General features: G+C 32.5%; 1 protein-coding gene across 1 annotated transcript; it reads left to right on the top strand.

The window, feature by feature from the left end:
• Positions 1-4,780: 4,780 nt before the first annotated feature.
• LOC114329380 (protein Mpv17) lies at positions 4,781-16,214 on the top strand. Its single transcript, XM_028278460.2, has 2 exons — positions 4,781-5,113; positions 14,998-16,214. Exons 1-2 carry the CDS (start codon positions 4,880-4,882, stop codon positions 15,406-15,408), a joined length of 645 nt encoding a protein of 214 aa, XP_028134261.1. The 5' UTR covers positions 4,781-4,879; the 3' UTR covers positions 15,409-16,214.
• The last annotated feature ends 2,559 nt before the right edge of the window (positions 16,215-18,773 follow it).

Below are 18,773 nucleotides of genomic sequence, written 5' to 3'. Positions count from 1 at the left end.
CTCTACACCGTATAATAGCGTGTTAAATACGTAGCCACTTAGCATTCTTAATCGTAGAGGGATGCTTATATCTCTGTTGCAGAAGAATTTTCTCATCTTTATGAAGGTGGCCCTGGAAATTTCGATACGTCTTTTTATTTCATTGTTTTGGTCTCCAGTTTCGTTTATTAAAGTTCCCAAGTATTTATAACTTGATACTTTTTCAATTTGAATGCCGTTTATACTAATATGTGCTGGTTGTGTCATGATTTTACTGAAGACCATATACTTGGTTTTTTTGATATTAATGTTTATGCCATAATTGTTGCAAGCAATATTTATGTTTGTAAGTAATCGTTGTAATTCTTCTACTGTTCTTGCAACTAGTACAGTGTCGTCTGCGTATCGAATATTATTTACAACCTCTCCATTGATTACGATTCCTTCATTTGCTTGCAAAAGGGCTTCCTGACAGATGCTTTCACTATATACATTAAATAGCAGTGGTGGCAAAATGCATCCCTGCCTTACTCCTCTACGTATTTCTATTGCTTTTGATATCTCGTTTTCTATTTTGATGTTAGCTTTCTGATTCCAATATAAGTTGAAAATGTAGTACTGCAAGCCAAATACAGTTAATTAAATTTATCTTTATATAATAATTTCATATCATGTCAATATTGTGGAGCAATACATTTATAATTTGTCTTCTTCAATGACAGTAGGTATGAAATATACGTCAATTTGACAATTTCAATTGACAATATGATTTGTTTAGGAAAGTTGCAAGGTTTGTCCGCTATTCGCGCACGATCGTTTTTCGTATCCCCTCCAAGTACTTGCACACCGCGAATATGCATTTTGAAAGCTATCGGTGTAAGTATTTCAGTTGAAACGATAAAAAGAAGAGCTTGTGTGTCCAAGGACTATATAGCAGATAGTTAGTTACAGGATCCCGAGTTAACCAGGAAGCACAAGATTGATCATCTAAATTGGTGTCTTCAACGCCAAAACAAAACTGGAATACTAGAAATTGGCAAAATTTGCTACCTATTTTCATATGAAACCATGATTTGTGTAAAATCAGATGTTCAACGAATTCGTATACTCAGAGAGCGAGGAAAACAAGCAAGAGCGGAACTGCCAGATCTGTTCAGAGATAATAGAGAGGAAGTAGTGTCATGTTCTAGCAAGGCATTATGATCGGTAAGAAATCCCTTAATTTTCATCCAACCAAGTTTAATAGCTCCAAGGTATGTTGATTTGATTCTATAACCTGTAGTTAATCTCCGTAGAGGTGCAATGGAAGACAATTTAATTTAGCTTTAATTCGCTAAAAATAATAAAATATATCAGTTGATCCCATATAAGTTTGGTTGTGTCTTAGTTGTGTGGTTGTGTCTATATATAGCGAAGCTGTCTACCAAGAAGCTTTAAGAGAGGGAATGATGGAATGATCATAAATGGTGAAATCCTTAACAATATAAGAAATGCCGATAACACTGTCATATGCACTTCAACTCTACAAAGTCTGACAAACATATTGGAACGGCTGACCGAAAAGTTTTTCCCATAATATTATGGTATTAAAATGAACTTCAATGAACTTTGAAGAAAACAAAATTCATGATCATTACAAAACATCCAAAAGACAACGAGACACTCCAAAACTCTATATTTAATATCAAGATAGAAAGGATAGATGTATAGAAATATTTAGGAATACTGTTTAGTCAAAACGCAGAATGAACACAAGGGATGAAAAGCCGTATATAAATAGCAAGGGAAAAATCTTGTGTAGTAGACCTAAGAATGGATATATGGTTAATCAGAGGGAAGAAATTAACAGACAATAGTTATACTATATATAGTATAAATATAGTATAACCTCGTTATACTATAGTCTGCTGCGTTTGATTATAGAGGACAAAATAAAAAGTAAAAGAGATGCAAGAAGAAGACGAACTTTCTGGTTACGAAATCTAAGGGAATGGTGAATGGTTTAATCTGAGGTCTAACCAACTAGGTATTTAGAGCTGCTGTAAGTAAAATAAGAATTGCCATGTTAATATCCAACCTTCGATAGAAGATGGAACTTTAATCAGTGGCGTAGCTAGCCCCACAGGGGCCCCATATCAAAGTTTGTCGCGGGGCTCTTTTTAACCTCTGATATGGCATAGTGCAAAAAAAAATGTTCAACAAAAGAGGCAAAAACCTTTGTATGGAATAGAAAACTATGCTTTAATGTCACTGAAAGTTTTACAATTTTACGGAAAAAGCTTACAAAGATTAGGAAAAGAACAATAACAAATACAGTTTACTGAAATTGCATAAATCGTCAATATTATTACAAAATAAAAGATAATGAAATAAAATAAAACAATACAGGGTGCTTCATTAATAATTGGAAATATTTTAACTGTAGATTCCTAGGCTCAAAATATTAAGGGTTAACCCAAATCACCTACTCCGAAACTGCTTCCTAAGGGAGCTGGAGTTCTTTGAAGATGGTGTCTTTTAATGACTTTTTTTAAATACTTCTAGAATTTAGAACACTTCTATTTATAAAAACGAAAACTGGTACGTCGATTTATCTTCCAGAGATAAATCGATTTCATAAATAGCGAATTTCTAATACCGGTCATATGCGTCCTCTTTCTGTAGGGCAACGGTTATTTTATCGCATAACTTTTTTGTATTTGACTTTTAAGCATTTTTGACACTGGATTATTAAATCATGAGGTATTCTAGTAATAAAAGTTACTCTTACTTTAATTCGGTAGGATACACCGTTTTATAGAAAAATCGAATTGAAAATGTTTCGTTTTTTGAATTTGAACAAAATTTGAAAAAATTTTCAAAAAAACGGTGTATTTTACCGACCTAAAGCAGGAGTAACATTTAGAACTAGAATACCTCGTAATTTAAAATCTAGTGTCAAAAATGCTTCAAAATTAAGACACAAAAAATTATGCGATAGAATAACCTACCGAAAAACGGACGGATTGACTTACCCAAAACGGACGCATATTACCTGTACTAGAAATTCGCAATTGATGAAATAGATTCATCTCTGGAATAAACGTACCAGTTTTCGTTTTTTTGTTTTCATAGTTTTTTTTTGAAAATTATTCTCAAATTAAAAACACAAAATTTTCAAATCAACATTTCTAGAAAACGGTGTATTCTACCGGCTTAAATCAAGAGTAGCTTTTATTACTAGAATACCTCACAATTTATAATACTCCAGTGTCAAAAAGGCTTAAAAGTTAAAGACAACAAAGTTATGAGATAAAATAACCGTTGCCCTACCCAAAACGGACGCCTATGAGAGGTACTAGAAATTTCCAATTTATGGAGACTATTTATATCTGGAATATAAATCGGTGTAGCAGTTTTCGTTTCTCTAAATAGAAGCGTTCTGGAGGTATTTAAAAAAAAGTAATTACAAGACGCCTTCTTCAAAGAGCTCTAGCTCCTTTAAGAAGCATTTTCGGACTAGGTGATGCGGCTTAAATCTTAATATTTTGAACCCAGGAATCTACAGTTAAATTATTTCCAATTAATAATGAAACACCCTGTATATTGCAAAATTTAAATAAAATGCAAATTCCATAATATTATAACCTTAGGAACTAATGAGTTCTGCGTATAACACGCAAATATAGATAATAATAATAAACCTAATAAACTGGAATAAACCAATGTCGAAAAATAGATTTGAATTGTTGAGACTCATTGTTCTAAAACAGATTCAGTTTTTTCAAGCCAAGGGTAAATGGACATTGAAAATGAACGTAAACTAAACAAAGAAGCTCTGTACTTTAACGGCGAGCGACCGGCAAATACATAGATATAGTATTTTTACTACAAAAGCGATATTTTTGACGTAAGAGAACTGTCAAAACATTAGAATGTGACTTTTCATTATTGCCATGTTTATTATAAACATGGCAATAATGAAAAGTCACGTTCCAATGTTTTGACAGTTCTCTTACGTCAAAAATTTTGACCTACGTAATATCGCTTTTGTAGTAAAAATACTATATACCTAAATACAATTTATAGATAAAAAACAGATTACACGAAAATATAAGCAAACAATACACAGTGTTTCAATGTTTCAAATATTCAAAGTTAAAGCCATTATAAATATTGCAATTTGGCATTATACATTAAACAATGTCTCACACACAGCAACGATGAATAGATAATAAAAAGTAGCTTTAAAACAAAAAAGATCTGTAGTTATAGAAAAGCGAGAGGCAGAAAATAGATAGATAGGCCTACTTGTACATAAATTTAGTTTATATACAGATAAAGAATTCATTTCACGAAAATGTCGATATCCAAACAATACGCACCGTTCAAAGCGTTTTAATAGTGAAGTAATTAATTGTACAATATTTTGTTCAATTTTTTGAATGGAATTTTATTTCGACATGCCGCTCTGGGGCCCTTGAATGTCGGGGCCCCGTATAATTGATACGGCTGATACGGCGGTAGCTACGCCTCTGAACCTTAAGAAGATACTTCTCTTGATACTTCCATAGAAAGCAAGTAACGTCACCCAAGTTACAAGTAAATAATAATTCTGTATAATAACAATAACAAAGAAACCTTTTATTGACTACTTGATATTAAAGTAAATACAATAGTTTAAAAGTGCTTAATTAACATTAATTAACAAGTAATATTGGAAATAATGAATATTCTAAATCCTATTATAAATAATGTTATCTATTCTGATGACCTTGACCAAAAAATTTTATCAAAACACATGATAATGAATAATTATTTAACTATTTGTTGCATTTTTGTAGTGTTAGTTTAAATATACCTACCTCAAAAATGGCTTAATTCGTTTATCATTCATTTCATTAAGTTTAAAAGCAGTGACATGAATTATAGCACTAGGAAAGCGTTGTATAGAGTCATCTTAGTGTTTAAACATCCAGTTAAATCCTATAAAAAAGTGTTGAAGACATACCCAGTGTTGGTGCAATCATTACAGACGGGTATTTTGTATGGATGTAGTGACGTGTTAGCACAACACTTTGTTGAGAGAGTGCCTTTGAGTGATATCGACACGAGGAGATCCCTTATTTTTTCAACGGTTGGAATAATCTATACAGTAAGTTTCCAAATTATCTATATAAATAAAAATGAATGTTTGTATGTATGTATGTATGTATGTATGTATGTATGTATGTATGTATGTATGTTTGTATTGTATGTATGTATGTATGTATGTATGTATGTATGTATGTATGTATGTATGTATGTATGTATATATGTTAGTGATGTAACGAATGTCATTTTTTGAACATTCGCGAATACGAATGCGAATGCGAATATCTGCTACCGACATTCGCGGATGCGAATGCGAATGTTAAGTTTTTTTTAATTTGTTTCTATTTTTGTAATGTTTCGTAAGTTTATAATGAAAAGTTAATTGATATTTAGTGTAAATCAATCTGAATCTTAAGCTTTATTACATAATACCAAATAATAAAAAAAGTGAAGGCTGATAATGTGATTATACAAGGTTAAGTTCTATCTATCTATTGCCCTTCATTTGTCCAAAGTTGAACGTAGGCCTCCCCCTTATTTTCCACTCTTCTCGGTTCGGTGCTAATGCTGTCGATCTGGTACCTGCGTATCTTTTTAGGTCATCCGGCCATCTCGTCTGTGGTCTGTCCCTTCCTCTTTTGTAATCCCAAGGTCTCCAGCGAGTTATTGCTTCTTTCCATTTTCCGTCTCTTTGTCTTCTGTTGTGTCCTGCATATTTCCATGTGAGAGTAGCTGCATGTTTGAGGTTGTTACCTTTTCTTAATAAAAAAAGATGAAAAGTGAATAGATTTTGATTTTATTAACCTAATATTATCTTAAAATTATTTTTTTTTCTGGTGTTCATATTCGCAAAACATTCGCACAAACTTCGCGAATGCGAATATGCAAAAACATGCGAATATTCGCGAATGCGAATGCGAATACGAATATTCGTTACATCACTAATGTATGTATGTACGTATGTATGTATGTACCTTACAGACTCGCAAACTATGCATTTCATCATATGATGACCTTAGCAACTTTGTCGTTATCGCGGGGCGGGAGTCGGGATCGGGACGAAATTAAATTAAAATTACGAATTAAAATTAAATAAAGTGTGCGATATTGTAAGATTTGTGAAAAGTCAAAGACTGCCATAGATGTGATATGTGTAGAGACAAGAAGATACAAAAACACTAAAGAAAATATTACAATAGATGCTGACACACTGACAAAAAAAGGAAGGTCCAGAAAGAGATGGTTGTTTGACTTAGAAGATGTTATAATGTGGTTTCTAATGTTATTTAAATGAAACCAACATTATTGTACTTTATTAATTATTTATTCATTTAACATGGTCATCCATTATACAATAATCATCCCAGTTGCCAACTTCTAGACAAGTGACAGCTGAAGTCGACAATCCCTCTCATGAGGTGTGTTCCGCTACACACATATTACTACAAAAGTACAATAATGCTGGTTTCATTTAAATAACATTATAAACCACATTATAACATGGCGCAGTCAGACCAGTCGCTGGCAAATAAGTAATCAGAGTGATTAAATAAGCAGCAAATTAAGTAATTATGGGTGATAATAGGGGCGTTGCTCCAATGGCCATGAGTGGCAATGTTGCTGAAAACTGGAAGATTTGGAGGTCCAGGTTTGAAAACTACCTTATTGCTAGTGAAATAAGCAAGAAAGATGGGGCTATACAATGTGCCCAGGTTCTGCACTACATTGGTGAGGAAGCCTTTCGAATATACACAACATTTTTGCTTGAAGATGAAAAAAAAAAATAAATTACAACCTTTATTAGATAAATTTGAGAGTCATTTTTTGTCAAAAGAAAACCTTACATTTGAAAGATATAAATTCTTCTCATATAAACAATTACAAGGTCAAACTACTGAACAATTTGTCACAGAGTTGAAGAAAATGGCTATGAAATGCAAATTAGGTGACTTGCAAGATGACTTAACCAAAACTATGGTAATCTGTGGCCTAAGTGATCAGTATGTGAAAAAGGTTTTACTTCAAGAAGAAGACAGCCTCAGCCTGGATAAAGTAGTGGAAAGGTGTATAATTTTAGAAGCCTCGGAAGAGCACAGCGAACATATGTCAGGAAACACTAGAATGGTTGATACAGTTAACTCACTGCACAGTTTCAAGTCCAGGAAGGAAGCCAGTCAAAGTCCACAGCATAAATCATGGTTTATAAAGAAGATTAGCGGCTGTTCAAGATGTGGGGTAGCCATTTGGTAAATAAGTGTCCGGCTTATGGTAAAGAGTGCAACTTTTGCCATGTTCCCAATCATTTTGAAAGCAAATGTATGAAGAAAAAGAACATGAAGGTAAATGAGATAATACAGAAAGTAAGTAAGTTTTGATAATTTAGTAGTAAATGATAATTTAGTTTTGATTGGTTCAATTGATAATATAGATTCTATAAATTCAGCTAAAGAATGGACCACTAATTTATGTATAAATAATAAAAATACAAATTTCAAAATTGATACAGGTGCAATGGTTAATGTTATTTGTAACGATTTGTTTAAGAAATTAGGCTTGAAACATAACATTATAAAAAAAACTGATTGCAAATTAAGATCTTATACGGGAGATCCATTAGCTATCTTGGGTAAATGTAATTTAAAATGTTTCAGAAATGATCAATGTTATGACCTAGAATTTTTTGTGGTTAAGGGAAATACACCAGCAATTTTGGGTCTGGACAGTTCTGTGTCACTAAAATTAATTAAAAAAGTTGATTCTTTAAGTACAATACAAAATAACGAATACAAAAATTTAATAAATGAATTCTCTAATGTTTTCCAAGGAATTGGATGTATCAAAGAAAAATGTTCCATTAAGTTGTTGCCTAATAGCAAGCCTGTTGTACAACCAATCAGGAAGGTACCATTTCCTTTAATGCAGCCTTTAAAAGTGGTCCTAGGGGAGTTGGTTGAAGAAAATATCATTGAGAAAGTACAAGGGCCTTCTGACTGGGTAAATGCTTTGGTTTTAGTCAGAAAACCGAACGATAAATTGAGAATTTGTCTTGATCCTCAGGATTTAAATAAAGTAATTAAGAGAACATTGTCAAATATCAACTTTTGAGGAAATTTCTAACAAGTTAGCAGATTCTGTAATATTTAGTACCCTAGATGCTACAAATGGATTTTATCAAATTCCCTTAGACAGCGAGAGTGCTAATTTATGTACGTTTGGTACACCCTATGGCAGATATAAATTTTTACGCCTGCCATATGGAATCAAATCTGCTCCAGAAATTTTCCAAGATCGTTTCAAAGAAATATTTGGTGGAATTGAGGGTACAGATATATATATTAATGATATAATAGTTTGGGGGAGAGATAAAAACGAACACGATGAAAGATTAAGGGTGGTTTTTAAAACTACAAAAGATATTGTTTTAAATGAATTGAGACAAGTTATTTTAAATGGATGGCCCAATAACTCTAAAAAACTTAAAGATCAGATAAAACTTTTTGCTCCTTTTAAATCAGAGTTGACAGTGGTAGATGGGTTAATTTTTAAGGGTAAGTGTTTGGTTGTACCAAAAATTTTACAAAGAGAAATGCTAGACCGCATTCATTATAGTCATTTAGTTAAAAATAAGTGTATTAAATTAGCCCAGGAGTCCTTATATTGGCCTGGCATGGTACAACAAATTAAAAATAAAATTTCTCTATGTCATCAATGCTTGACATATGCAAATTCACAAAATAAAGAACCTTTAGTACCACATGAAATACCACATCTACCTTGGAATAAAGTATCTTGTGATATTTTCAAAATAAAGGGTAGAAAATTTTTACTAATAGTAGATTATTACTCTAAATATATTGAATGTGAAGACCTTGATCATAACAATACTTAGTGATAATTTAATTAAAATTTTTAAGCGTGTATTTGCACGACATGGTATTCCATTGACATTAATCAGTGATGGTGGTTCACAATTCACATCAAGAGAATTTAATGATTTTTGCAAAAAATGGCAATTTTAACATATTGTAACATCACCTACTAATGCTCAATCGAATGGCATGACTGAACGAAATGTACAGACAGCCAAAAAAATGTTTAAAAAAATTATTGGAGAAGGGAAAGATATAAATATGGCTCTTCTCCACTACAGATCAACACCTGTTATTGATAATATATCTCCTTCTGAACTCTTAATGTCTCGGAAATTGAGAACTAATTTACTGACAACACAAAATGAAGCTCTGCCTAAAGTTGCTGACGTACCCTATAAAAATATTATTAAGAAAAATCAAATTAAACAACAAAATTATTATAATGTAGGTAAAAGATCATTGCCTGAACTGCAGCCAAATGAACATGTTTATGTCCAAACTCAGCCAAGAGGCAATTAGTTTCCTGGTAAGGGTTTAGATAGAGTTAGGGACAGAACTTATAAAGTACAAATGAAAAATGGTTCAACTCTATTAAGGAATAGAAAATTTATCAAAAAATTAAACAAAACAGACAATGAAATGTCAGAGACAAACCATTATTCATTTAGTACAGAGGAAAAAGACACACCTAGTTGTAGTAGTAGTAGGAGGTCAAATATTATATTGAAATGCCAATTGAGGTTGAACATTCTAGTGAAAACTGTGTAACAGATAACATTATTGAATATAATAGGCTCCAAGCAACAACCTCAAATCGTAACAATGAAACTCTTCTGAAAAGTGACAATATTAGTGTAAATTCGGATCCAGAACGGGACAGTGATGAAAGTGAATATGAGGAGTGTATTACCATAGTTGTTAATAAAAACAACTCATCTGATTCAGATTCAGACTTGGAGAGAAAAATTATAAAGAAAGTCAATGTTACGGCTTCTGGTCGCATTTCAAGACCTCCTCCAAATTTGAATAGTTTTAAGTAAGTTTAAGTTTTTTGTAATGTTAAATTTAATGCTTTTAGAAAGGGAGATGTAGTAATATGTGTGTAGCGGAACACACCTCATGAGAGGGATTGTCGACTTCAGCTGTCACTTGTCTAGAGGTTGGCAACTGGGATCATTATTGTATAATGGATGACCATGTTAAATGAATAAATAATTAATAAAGTACAATAATGTTGGTTTCATTTAAATAACATTAGAAACCACATTATAACAGAAGACGACCTGAAAACTATCAATGTAAGACAATGGATAAGAAGGACATAAAGGAGGTCTAAATGGAAGAACATAGTCAGACAAGCAAAGTTTATTTATGTTTATGATGTCAAAAGAAGAACCGTGTTCGATAACTGACCAATTATTACTAGACCAGTTATCCCCGCAAGGCGTCTACCGGTGTCACTTCTTACTCAGTAAACAGCAATATATTTGTTGATGTATGTATCAAGCGGAGCAGTGACGTTTATAATCGCAAGTTTTTTGGGAGTTTGCTGAAAACTTTGAGTGTCCATGTTCCTGGCAAATAAAATTAATCGTGCCTTGAAAAACCGAGATCGTTTAATATTTACCCACCGCAAAAATATTACTTATCAGAATGAATTAAACGATACTTTTATATTAGGTAATACATACATATATATTTTTTAATTATTTTTGATTTTCTGCTAATTTTTATTTATTGAACTTTGACACATTATTGATTTATTTCTAAGGCGGTACGAAGTTTGCCGGGTCAGCTAGTTAGATTATAATATATAGAGTCGGAAAAATGAAAGAATACCCATGAACGATCACATCAATCACTTATTTTGTATTTGCAGTCTTTTTCTATAACAAACGTTTGTTATTTATAGAAAAAGACAGCAAATACAAAATAAGTGATTGATGTGATCTTTCATGGGTAATATTTTATTTTTCCGACTGTAGACTGCTCCGTCTCCTTATAGTTTATCTAATTTTATTTTTTTCGATTTTATTTTACGATGTAAATTCATATCAGACCATTCTTAAAGTTACGGTAAATTATTTTCCAGAAATATCTTAAAAGATTAAAATACATTCATTCTTACCTATATTTCTGGGTAACATTTGTCATTTGTATCATAATCCTCTTTAGAAAGTAGGTATTTGAAAAGTTAGGAGAGTCAAGCAGTTATTGTCCCCTTCTGAGAAGGACAATGATAAACGGTTTTTAACGTTTTGTAATTAGGGAGTTTTTGTGCACACAAATACGTAAACGTAACGTATCTTTTTGACATATACGCTTGCGCATTAATGGTTGAACTCCCGTATCTCGGTACGTATTACCTAAAGTAACGCTCTGATCGTTCAGACGCATACCTATCGAGCGAGACGAAAGCACAGTATAAAGAGGTACAGTAAAACCTCTTCCATGTCGGCACTTTGATCTCAAGAAGTAATACCGGCAGTACGCAATTGGTAATTGTGACCCGTACGTTTCTATGCGACTAGCAATGCGAGAGTGGGGCAAAAGCGACTGAGAACATTGCGTGGTCGCCATGCGCGACTAAAGATTTTACTTCCAATTTTTTGGAGAGTGTTTCTACTGTCCCTCTTTATACTGTGACGAACGTTACCGAATGCACAAGAGGATCTTACCCGATTACGGCGATTACCTACCATATCAACATTTCATCAGCGGATTGCCCGTGTATAAACATTTAAGGTTATATTGGTAGTCCATTTGAGTAAAATTATTCTTGGTTTGTTATTGGAAATTGGAACTTCATAATAGATTTAAAATTTTGATTGTGTTTTAAGTTGTCAATTAATAAAGCAAAACAAACAAATCTTGTATTTAAGAAATACAGTGATCAGCACAATAACTAGATTAACAAATGACCTAATTTCAGTAAAATTTTCAAGTAAATATGAACAAACTATTTACATCATACTGGAATTCTGATTTAGGTATATTAATTTACAACTAAAAAGTAGGTATAAACAAAAATAAAATTAAAACTATGGAAAAATAATATTTTTTTCTACAACCGTGTTAAAAATGCAATTTTTAGCACTCCATACGAGCGTTAAAAATGCTACTTTAAGGCACTAGTGCTTTAAAAAAAAGTTTAAGGCACTGCAGTTCGTATTGACCGTATATGCAATTTTGATGTAATCTCAAAAAAATATAAAATTTGAATGTCAGTCAAGTTCAAGTAAAAGTTTTTGTAGATATTGTCCTGTAATTACGTTTGTAGAAAAAATATTGTATGATATGCGTGTTAAAAAGTACATTTTTAAGGCACTCATGTGAATTGCAGAACTCGCTTTCGCTCATTCTGCAAACTTTCACAAGCGTGCCTTAAACATGTACTTTTAATACTAATATCATAAATAACCATTATATTTAAATATAAGCAATTAAAACCATATAATTTCATCATTCACCTTTACCTTTTTTATATTTGTATATTAATTGTATCTATTTTGTGTAAACATTGTTTTATTTTTTTAATGTCAACGGAATTTAAAAATAACTTTACGTTACGTTAGGCAGTTAAAAAACTACCTATTAACGTTCATCATTCTTACGGTACGTTAGTGCTTTACGTATAGGGAGATACGTTACGTTAGGTAGTTACTAAAACTCCCTATTACGTTTTTTCCAAAGTGAAATTTTTTTGGACAGATATAGCCATTTTTATTTTCCCCACCACCAGGGATTTCTGGTCGAGAGCTCTTTTGTAATTTTAGTAGTATTCAGTAGCGAACGAAAATTAGATCTGTAAACACGTATAGTAGGGTGGGCCGAAAAAACTAAAATTATTTTTTCCAAGTCGTAATACCGCGGAAAAGTTGCGAATATATGAGACTAAAAAGGGGTAAGAATTTAAAAAATTTCGGTTTATACTTATCTTCCATTCGCGCATGAACCATAAAGTTTGCCGAAATTGGTAAAAAACTGATTTTTTGCGATAATTTTTAACAGATTAAATTTAGCGTGGTTCCTTTTGTAATAGCTCATTTTCTCATTCTTAATAACCATACTAACTAAATTTAAGCGTGTTATTAAAATCTCTTAACATTTTCCGTTCGCGCATAAGGCATAAAAATAGCCAAAATGTGACAAAATTGGAATGTGTTTAATTTTTCGTAATTAAGAGTTTAGTTTAGATGAATGAAAATAAAACTCACATATACATTTTGTTGAACTTGTATTGAGAACACTTAAAATAAACACACTTTAAACACATCATTTTCAGAACTTTAGTAGGCTATTATTTAAAAATATTGTTTTGAATATAGAAAAAACCAAATTTTTTTACGAGATGCAAGATTTCAATTCGACAATATGGTCCCATATCCACCAGTCCATTGTTCGTCCAGTTCATCTTGTATTATTTTAACACCTTTTTGCTATTACATAGTAGAAGGCACTTTGAACTGTGATTTCTGAGTAAAGTCCGGCATTTCAGACCTTGATAACAATGTTGTTCTTATGAAGCCGTCGCGATTCTCAGGTCCACAAACTTTTCCAGCGGCTTCTGTTACGAGTTTTACACATCGTTCTACTGCCTGTGTATGAACAGGAAAAGACTTTAATATTACATACCAGTTAGGGGCTGAATCACTCTGAATAATTAATGTTATTTCATCATCATTTATATCTTTTAATAATGGAGGAGAAGATAAGTCGCAGTCTAACCAATGAATTATTTCTGAATAGTCTCGACATTCAAAATTTAGTTTTGGCGGATTGAATATTCTAATGTTAGATCTTGTTTTATCTAGCTGTCTAGCTTTCAGAATTCTGCGAAGTCCAAGCTCTCTTATATGTTTTCTGTTATCTTGTGTCATGGCCAACATCAAATGTTCAGGATGGGCGAAAAAAGCTAGACAGCTAAACAGAGACAGCTAGATAAAACAAGATCTAACATTAGAATATTCAAACCGCCAAAACTGAATTTTGAATGTCGAGACTATTCAGAAATAATTTATTGGCTGGGCTGTGACTTATCTTCTGCTCCATTGTTAAAAGATATAAATGACGATGAAATAACATTTATTATTCAGAGTGATTCAGCCCCTAACTGGGATGTAATATTAAAGTCATTTCCTGTTCATACACAGGCAGTAGAACGATGTGTAAAACTCGTAAAAGAAGCCGCTGGAAAAGTTTGAGGAGCTGAGAATCGCGACAGCTTTATAAGAACAACATTGTTATCAAGGTCTGCAATGCCGGACTTTACACAGAAATCACAGTTCAAAGTGCCTTCTACTATGTAATAGCAAAAAGGTGATAAAATAATACAAGATGGACTGGACGGACAATGGACTGGTGGACATTGGACAATATTGTCGAATTGAAAACTTGCATCTCGTAGAAAAATTTGGTTTTTTCTATATTCACAATCAATAGTTTTAAATAATAGCGTACTAAAGTTCTGAAAATGATGTGTTTAAAGTGTGTTTATTTTAAGTGTTCTCAATACAAGTTCAACAAAATGTATATGTGAGTATTATTTTCATTCAACTAAACTAAACTCTTAATTACGAAAAATTAAACGTGTATGAAATATCCAATTTTGTCACATTTTGGCTATTTTTATGCCTTATGCGCAAACGGAAAATGTTAAGAGATTTTAATAACACGGTTAAATTTAGATAGTATTGTTATTAAGAATGAGAAAATAAGCTGTTACAAACGTATCCACGCTAAATTTAATCTGTTAAAAATTGTCGCAAAAAATCAGTTTTTTACCAATTTCGGCAAACTTTATGACTCATGCGCGAATGGAAGATATAAACCGATATTTTTTAAATTCTTACCCCATTTTAGTCTCATACATTCGCAACTTTTCCGTGGTATTACGACTTGAAAAAAATAATTTTAATTTTTTCGGCCCACCCTAACGTATAGTAATCAATAAAGTAATATTTTATAGTAACGTATACTCACGGTAAACTAACCGTGGGTCAAACATAGACTTTAATTAAATTTAATTAAATAAATTTAACCATATCTGATAATACATTTTTCTGTGTTACAGGGCCCCATTGTAACATTATGGTATAGATTTCTTTCCAGAAAGATTGGAACAACAGGCAATATAGTAACTATTAAGAAAGTAATCATCGATCAATTTGGTTTCGTACCATTCTTCCATTTAGGCTTGCTAACCACACTTAACACGTTGCATGGCCAGAACATTGAAGATCTTAGAGATCAATTGAGATTAAAATATTTCGATATACTTTTTGCAAGCGTTAGATTATGGCCCATGGTACAATTGATTAATTTTAGGTTTACACCTTTGAACTATCAAGTTTTGGTGAGCCAAAGTGTTGCTTTATTTTGGAATGTTTACGTATCTTGGAAAACTCAACAAGGCGTTACAGAGAACAAAAGTGGTAGTCATAAGGACATAGTCAAATGTCCTTTAATATCAAAAGCTGTTTAAAAGTTCAAAGTTTATAGACCTGGATCAAGCGTACCAAAAAAAGGTGATTAATAGAAAGCTAAAAATTTGTTAATAGCTTAACGGTGTCTAGTCGGACAAACTGTGATGTACGGGAACACTGGAACAGGGGAAGCTTTAATTGTGGAACAGGTTAAAAATTTGGAACGTCAGACTACGAAAACGTCCCATGTATTTTGTCGGACGACAGAACTTCCAATTGATTTGTTTTACCCTTTCATTAAATTCTTGTGTAAAAAACAGACTGGTATTTACCAACAACATAATTCCTGTCATTTGTCATGTTCTACGTGTCGGACTTATGGAAAATGCCCAATAAATTTGTCAAACAAACATTTTTTCACATATTATAATATAAAGTTTGCTATTCAATAAACTTAAAAACAACCTGCTAATTTTCACAATCATAAACTTTGTCACTTTCCAAAATTAAAATCACGTTCCACAATTAAAACTTCCCCTATTTCAGTTTTCCCCTACATCAAGTTTGTGCGACTAATTACCAATTTTCAGCTTGCTATTAACCAACTTTTTTTTGGTACGCGATATCAAGGCCTATTAGAAAAAATCAAACCTCATAAGATGCACAATAATGTATAAAACAAAATTTCTATTTTTTAATATTTTAAATATTTAAACCATAAACCGCACCAGTATTCATCTTTAGGTTGTTTAATAAAGTTTTAAATATTTATTAGATATATTATATTTAAATTATTATGGTTTACACGTGATTTTAATTAATTTTCTGTTAACATACTAAGTTAAGAAATATTTATTATTTTCTAGCTGTAGTTTTTACCTTCTAGTACTTTTAGTAAAAATAAAATAAAAATTTTACAAGTTGCAATTACCTAAAATAAATTACAAGTTGCTAAAATTGTAGTAGCCCCACAATTGTACATTGTAGACAAATACAAATATCTAGGAACATTGGTTAGTCAAAACGCAGAACAAATACAAGAGAATAATGCCTGGCTGCACCAACACATCATAACACATTCGCGGTCATGACTGCATATGAAGTCATTTACTCCATAAGAATACGTGTATCAAATGACAGCGTGTCCGCGAATGTGTTAAGCTTGAGATGTGCCTTAAGCTCAGCTTACGAAACATACGCGTTGTACCAAAGAGACTTAGATCAATTTTCAGCTTGCCACAATAGGGCTTTTCGTTCACAGTCATTTGTTTCGAGCTTCTGTCATATGTCGTATAATCCGTGTATTATTATATTATTCACAGATTATACAACATATGACAGAAGCTCGAAACAAATGACAATCGATGAAAAGCCCTATGGATTGCCATGTGAATTGCATAAATAAAAATTGAACATTATGGTGCAACGTAAGTGAGTCTTAGAACGGCCCTATCTATAAGCTGAGCTTGGCTAAGCTGTAGCTTAAAATTTGTTGAAAAAAAATGAAAGAATACCCATGAACGATCACATTAATCACATATTTTGTATTTACTGTGTATTTTCGATAAATAACAAACGAGAGAGTTAGATTATTAATAATCTGAATAATACGTGATTGATGTGATCGTTCATGGGTATTCTTTCATTTTTCCGACTGTATAAAAGCAGCAAGGGTAACATTTGTGAAAATGAAACATCTATTATGTAGTAGATACCTAAGAATGGATCTAAGGATAAGGTTGTTGCGCTGCTACGTTCTTACAACTTTGCTCTACGAATCTGACGTCTGGACATTGAAGCAATTCTTCTTCTTCTTTACGTGCCATCTCCGCGAGGAGGTTGGCAATCATCATGGCTATTCTGAGCTTAGATGTTGCTGCCCTGAATAGTTCGGTTGATGTGCATCCGTACCATTCCCTCAAGTTACGCAACCATGAGATTCTTCTTCCTGTACTTCTCTTGCCCTGGATTTTCCCCTGTATAATTAATTGAAGTATGTTGTACCTCTCATTACGCATAACATGCCTCAGGTACTGCAGCTTTCGTGTCTTGATGGTTTCCAATATTTCAGGTCTTTTTTTGACTCTTCTCATGACTTCGTTGTTTATTACATGCTCGGTCCATGATATCTTTAGGATTCTTCTATACACCCACAGTTCAAATGCTTCCAACTTTTTAGTAGTCGACGCGTTAAGTGTCCATGATTCTATCCCGTAAAACAGAGTCGAGAAAATATAACACCTTGCCAGCCTAACTCTCAAGTCTAATTTCAGTTCTCTTGCACAAAGTACCTTTCTCATTTTATTGAAGTTTGTTCTTGCTTGCTCTATTCTACCTTTGATTTCTTTGGGGTAATCGTTTATGTGATTAATTATTGTGCCAAGATAGTTGTAGTTTTCAACTTGTTCTAAAGTTTTACCTTTAATTGTCAGGCTTTCATCATTATTTTGGGTCTTTGATATCCTCATAAATTTAGTTTTCTTGATGTTTGCTTTGAGGACGTCCATTAGCTGTTTGTGGCGGACTTTATCGAAAGCCTTGTTGTAATCTGTGAAACCGACGTACATATTCTGGTTCATATCCAAGCATCTCTGGATTAGTACGTTGAATGCACAGAGAGCTTCACGGGTACCTACGCCTCTACGGAAACCAAATTGGGTTTCTTCTAATTGAAGCAATTAGAGATTAAGAAATTGGAACCTTTTGCATGGCATGAGCGTTGTTATTATTGAAGAATGCTGCGAATATCATGGGTAGACAGAATTAGCAATATTGAATTCCTTGCTAGGGTTAATAAGAGAGAAGAAAGGGTACATACAAAGTTAAGAGACGGAAGCTTGAATATTTCGGTCATATAGTAAGTGGTCACGAAATCAAGAAATTCATTAGGTTGTTTGTCGACCTACGGAAAACCTACGACAGCGTTCCACTGAAGAAGCTGTGGCAATCGATGGAAATAGAAACAATAGTTTGGGTTTTGTTTTAGTTTTTTTGTTTCTCAATTTCTAGAAAAAACGTAAACTTAAAACATAAACTCAATTGGCCGTTTAGGGGAAGATCGTGGTTATGACTAAGATTTAACTAAATTTAAATAATCTTCTTCTTCATTGGCGGATTGATACCTCTATGTGGACAATAGGGAACTTGCATAAATTTTTAAATTCGAAAAAAATGTTATAAATCACAACACAACATAATTTAAATCATGTATCAAAGATAAAAAAGTTTTGTTTGTCTTTCGTTTGGCCCCTAAAGACGATTAGAAATTCAAATTAAAACAGGTGGTCCAAAACGCTTCGTGACGTCACTTGGTTTTACATTTACATTTTTCCAATAAAATAAACAGAATTTTAAATTAGACGTTATAAACGTCAGTAGAAAATACAATTATTTTACGTTACAAGTGTTTTTGATCGTTTGAACT

Source organism: Diabrotica virgifera, chromosome 9 (genome assembly GCF_917563875.1).
Source record: "Diabrotica virgifera virgifera chromosome 9, PGI_DIABVI_V3a".
NCBI lineage: Eukaryota > Metazoa > Arthropoda > Insecta > Coleoptera > Chrysomelidae > Diabrotica > Diabrotica virgifera.
The sequence above is the reverse complement of the archived record's forward strand: the minus strand, read 5'-3'. Positions and strand labels throughout refer to the sequence as shown.

Excerpts from the sequence above, each read along its gene's own strand:
- LOC114329380 (XM_028278460.2), top strand. The coding sequence starts at position 4,880 with ATGAATTATAGCACTAGGAAAGCGTTGTATAGAGTCATCTTAGTGTTT. Across the intron at positions 5,114-14,997 it reads CGGTTGGAATAATCTATACA|GGCCCCATTGTAACATTATG; the intron begins GTAAGTTTCCAA and ends TCTGTGTTACAG.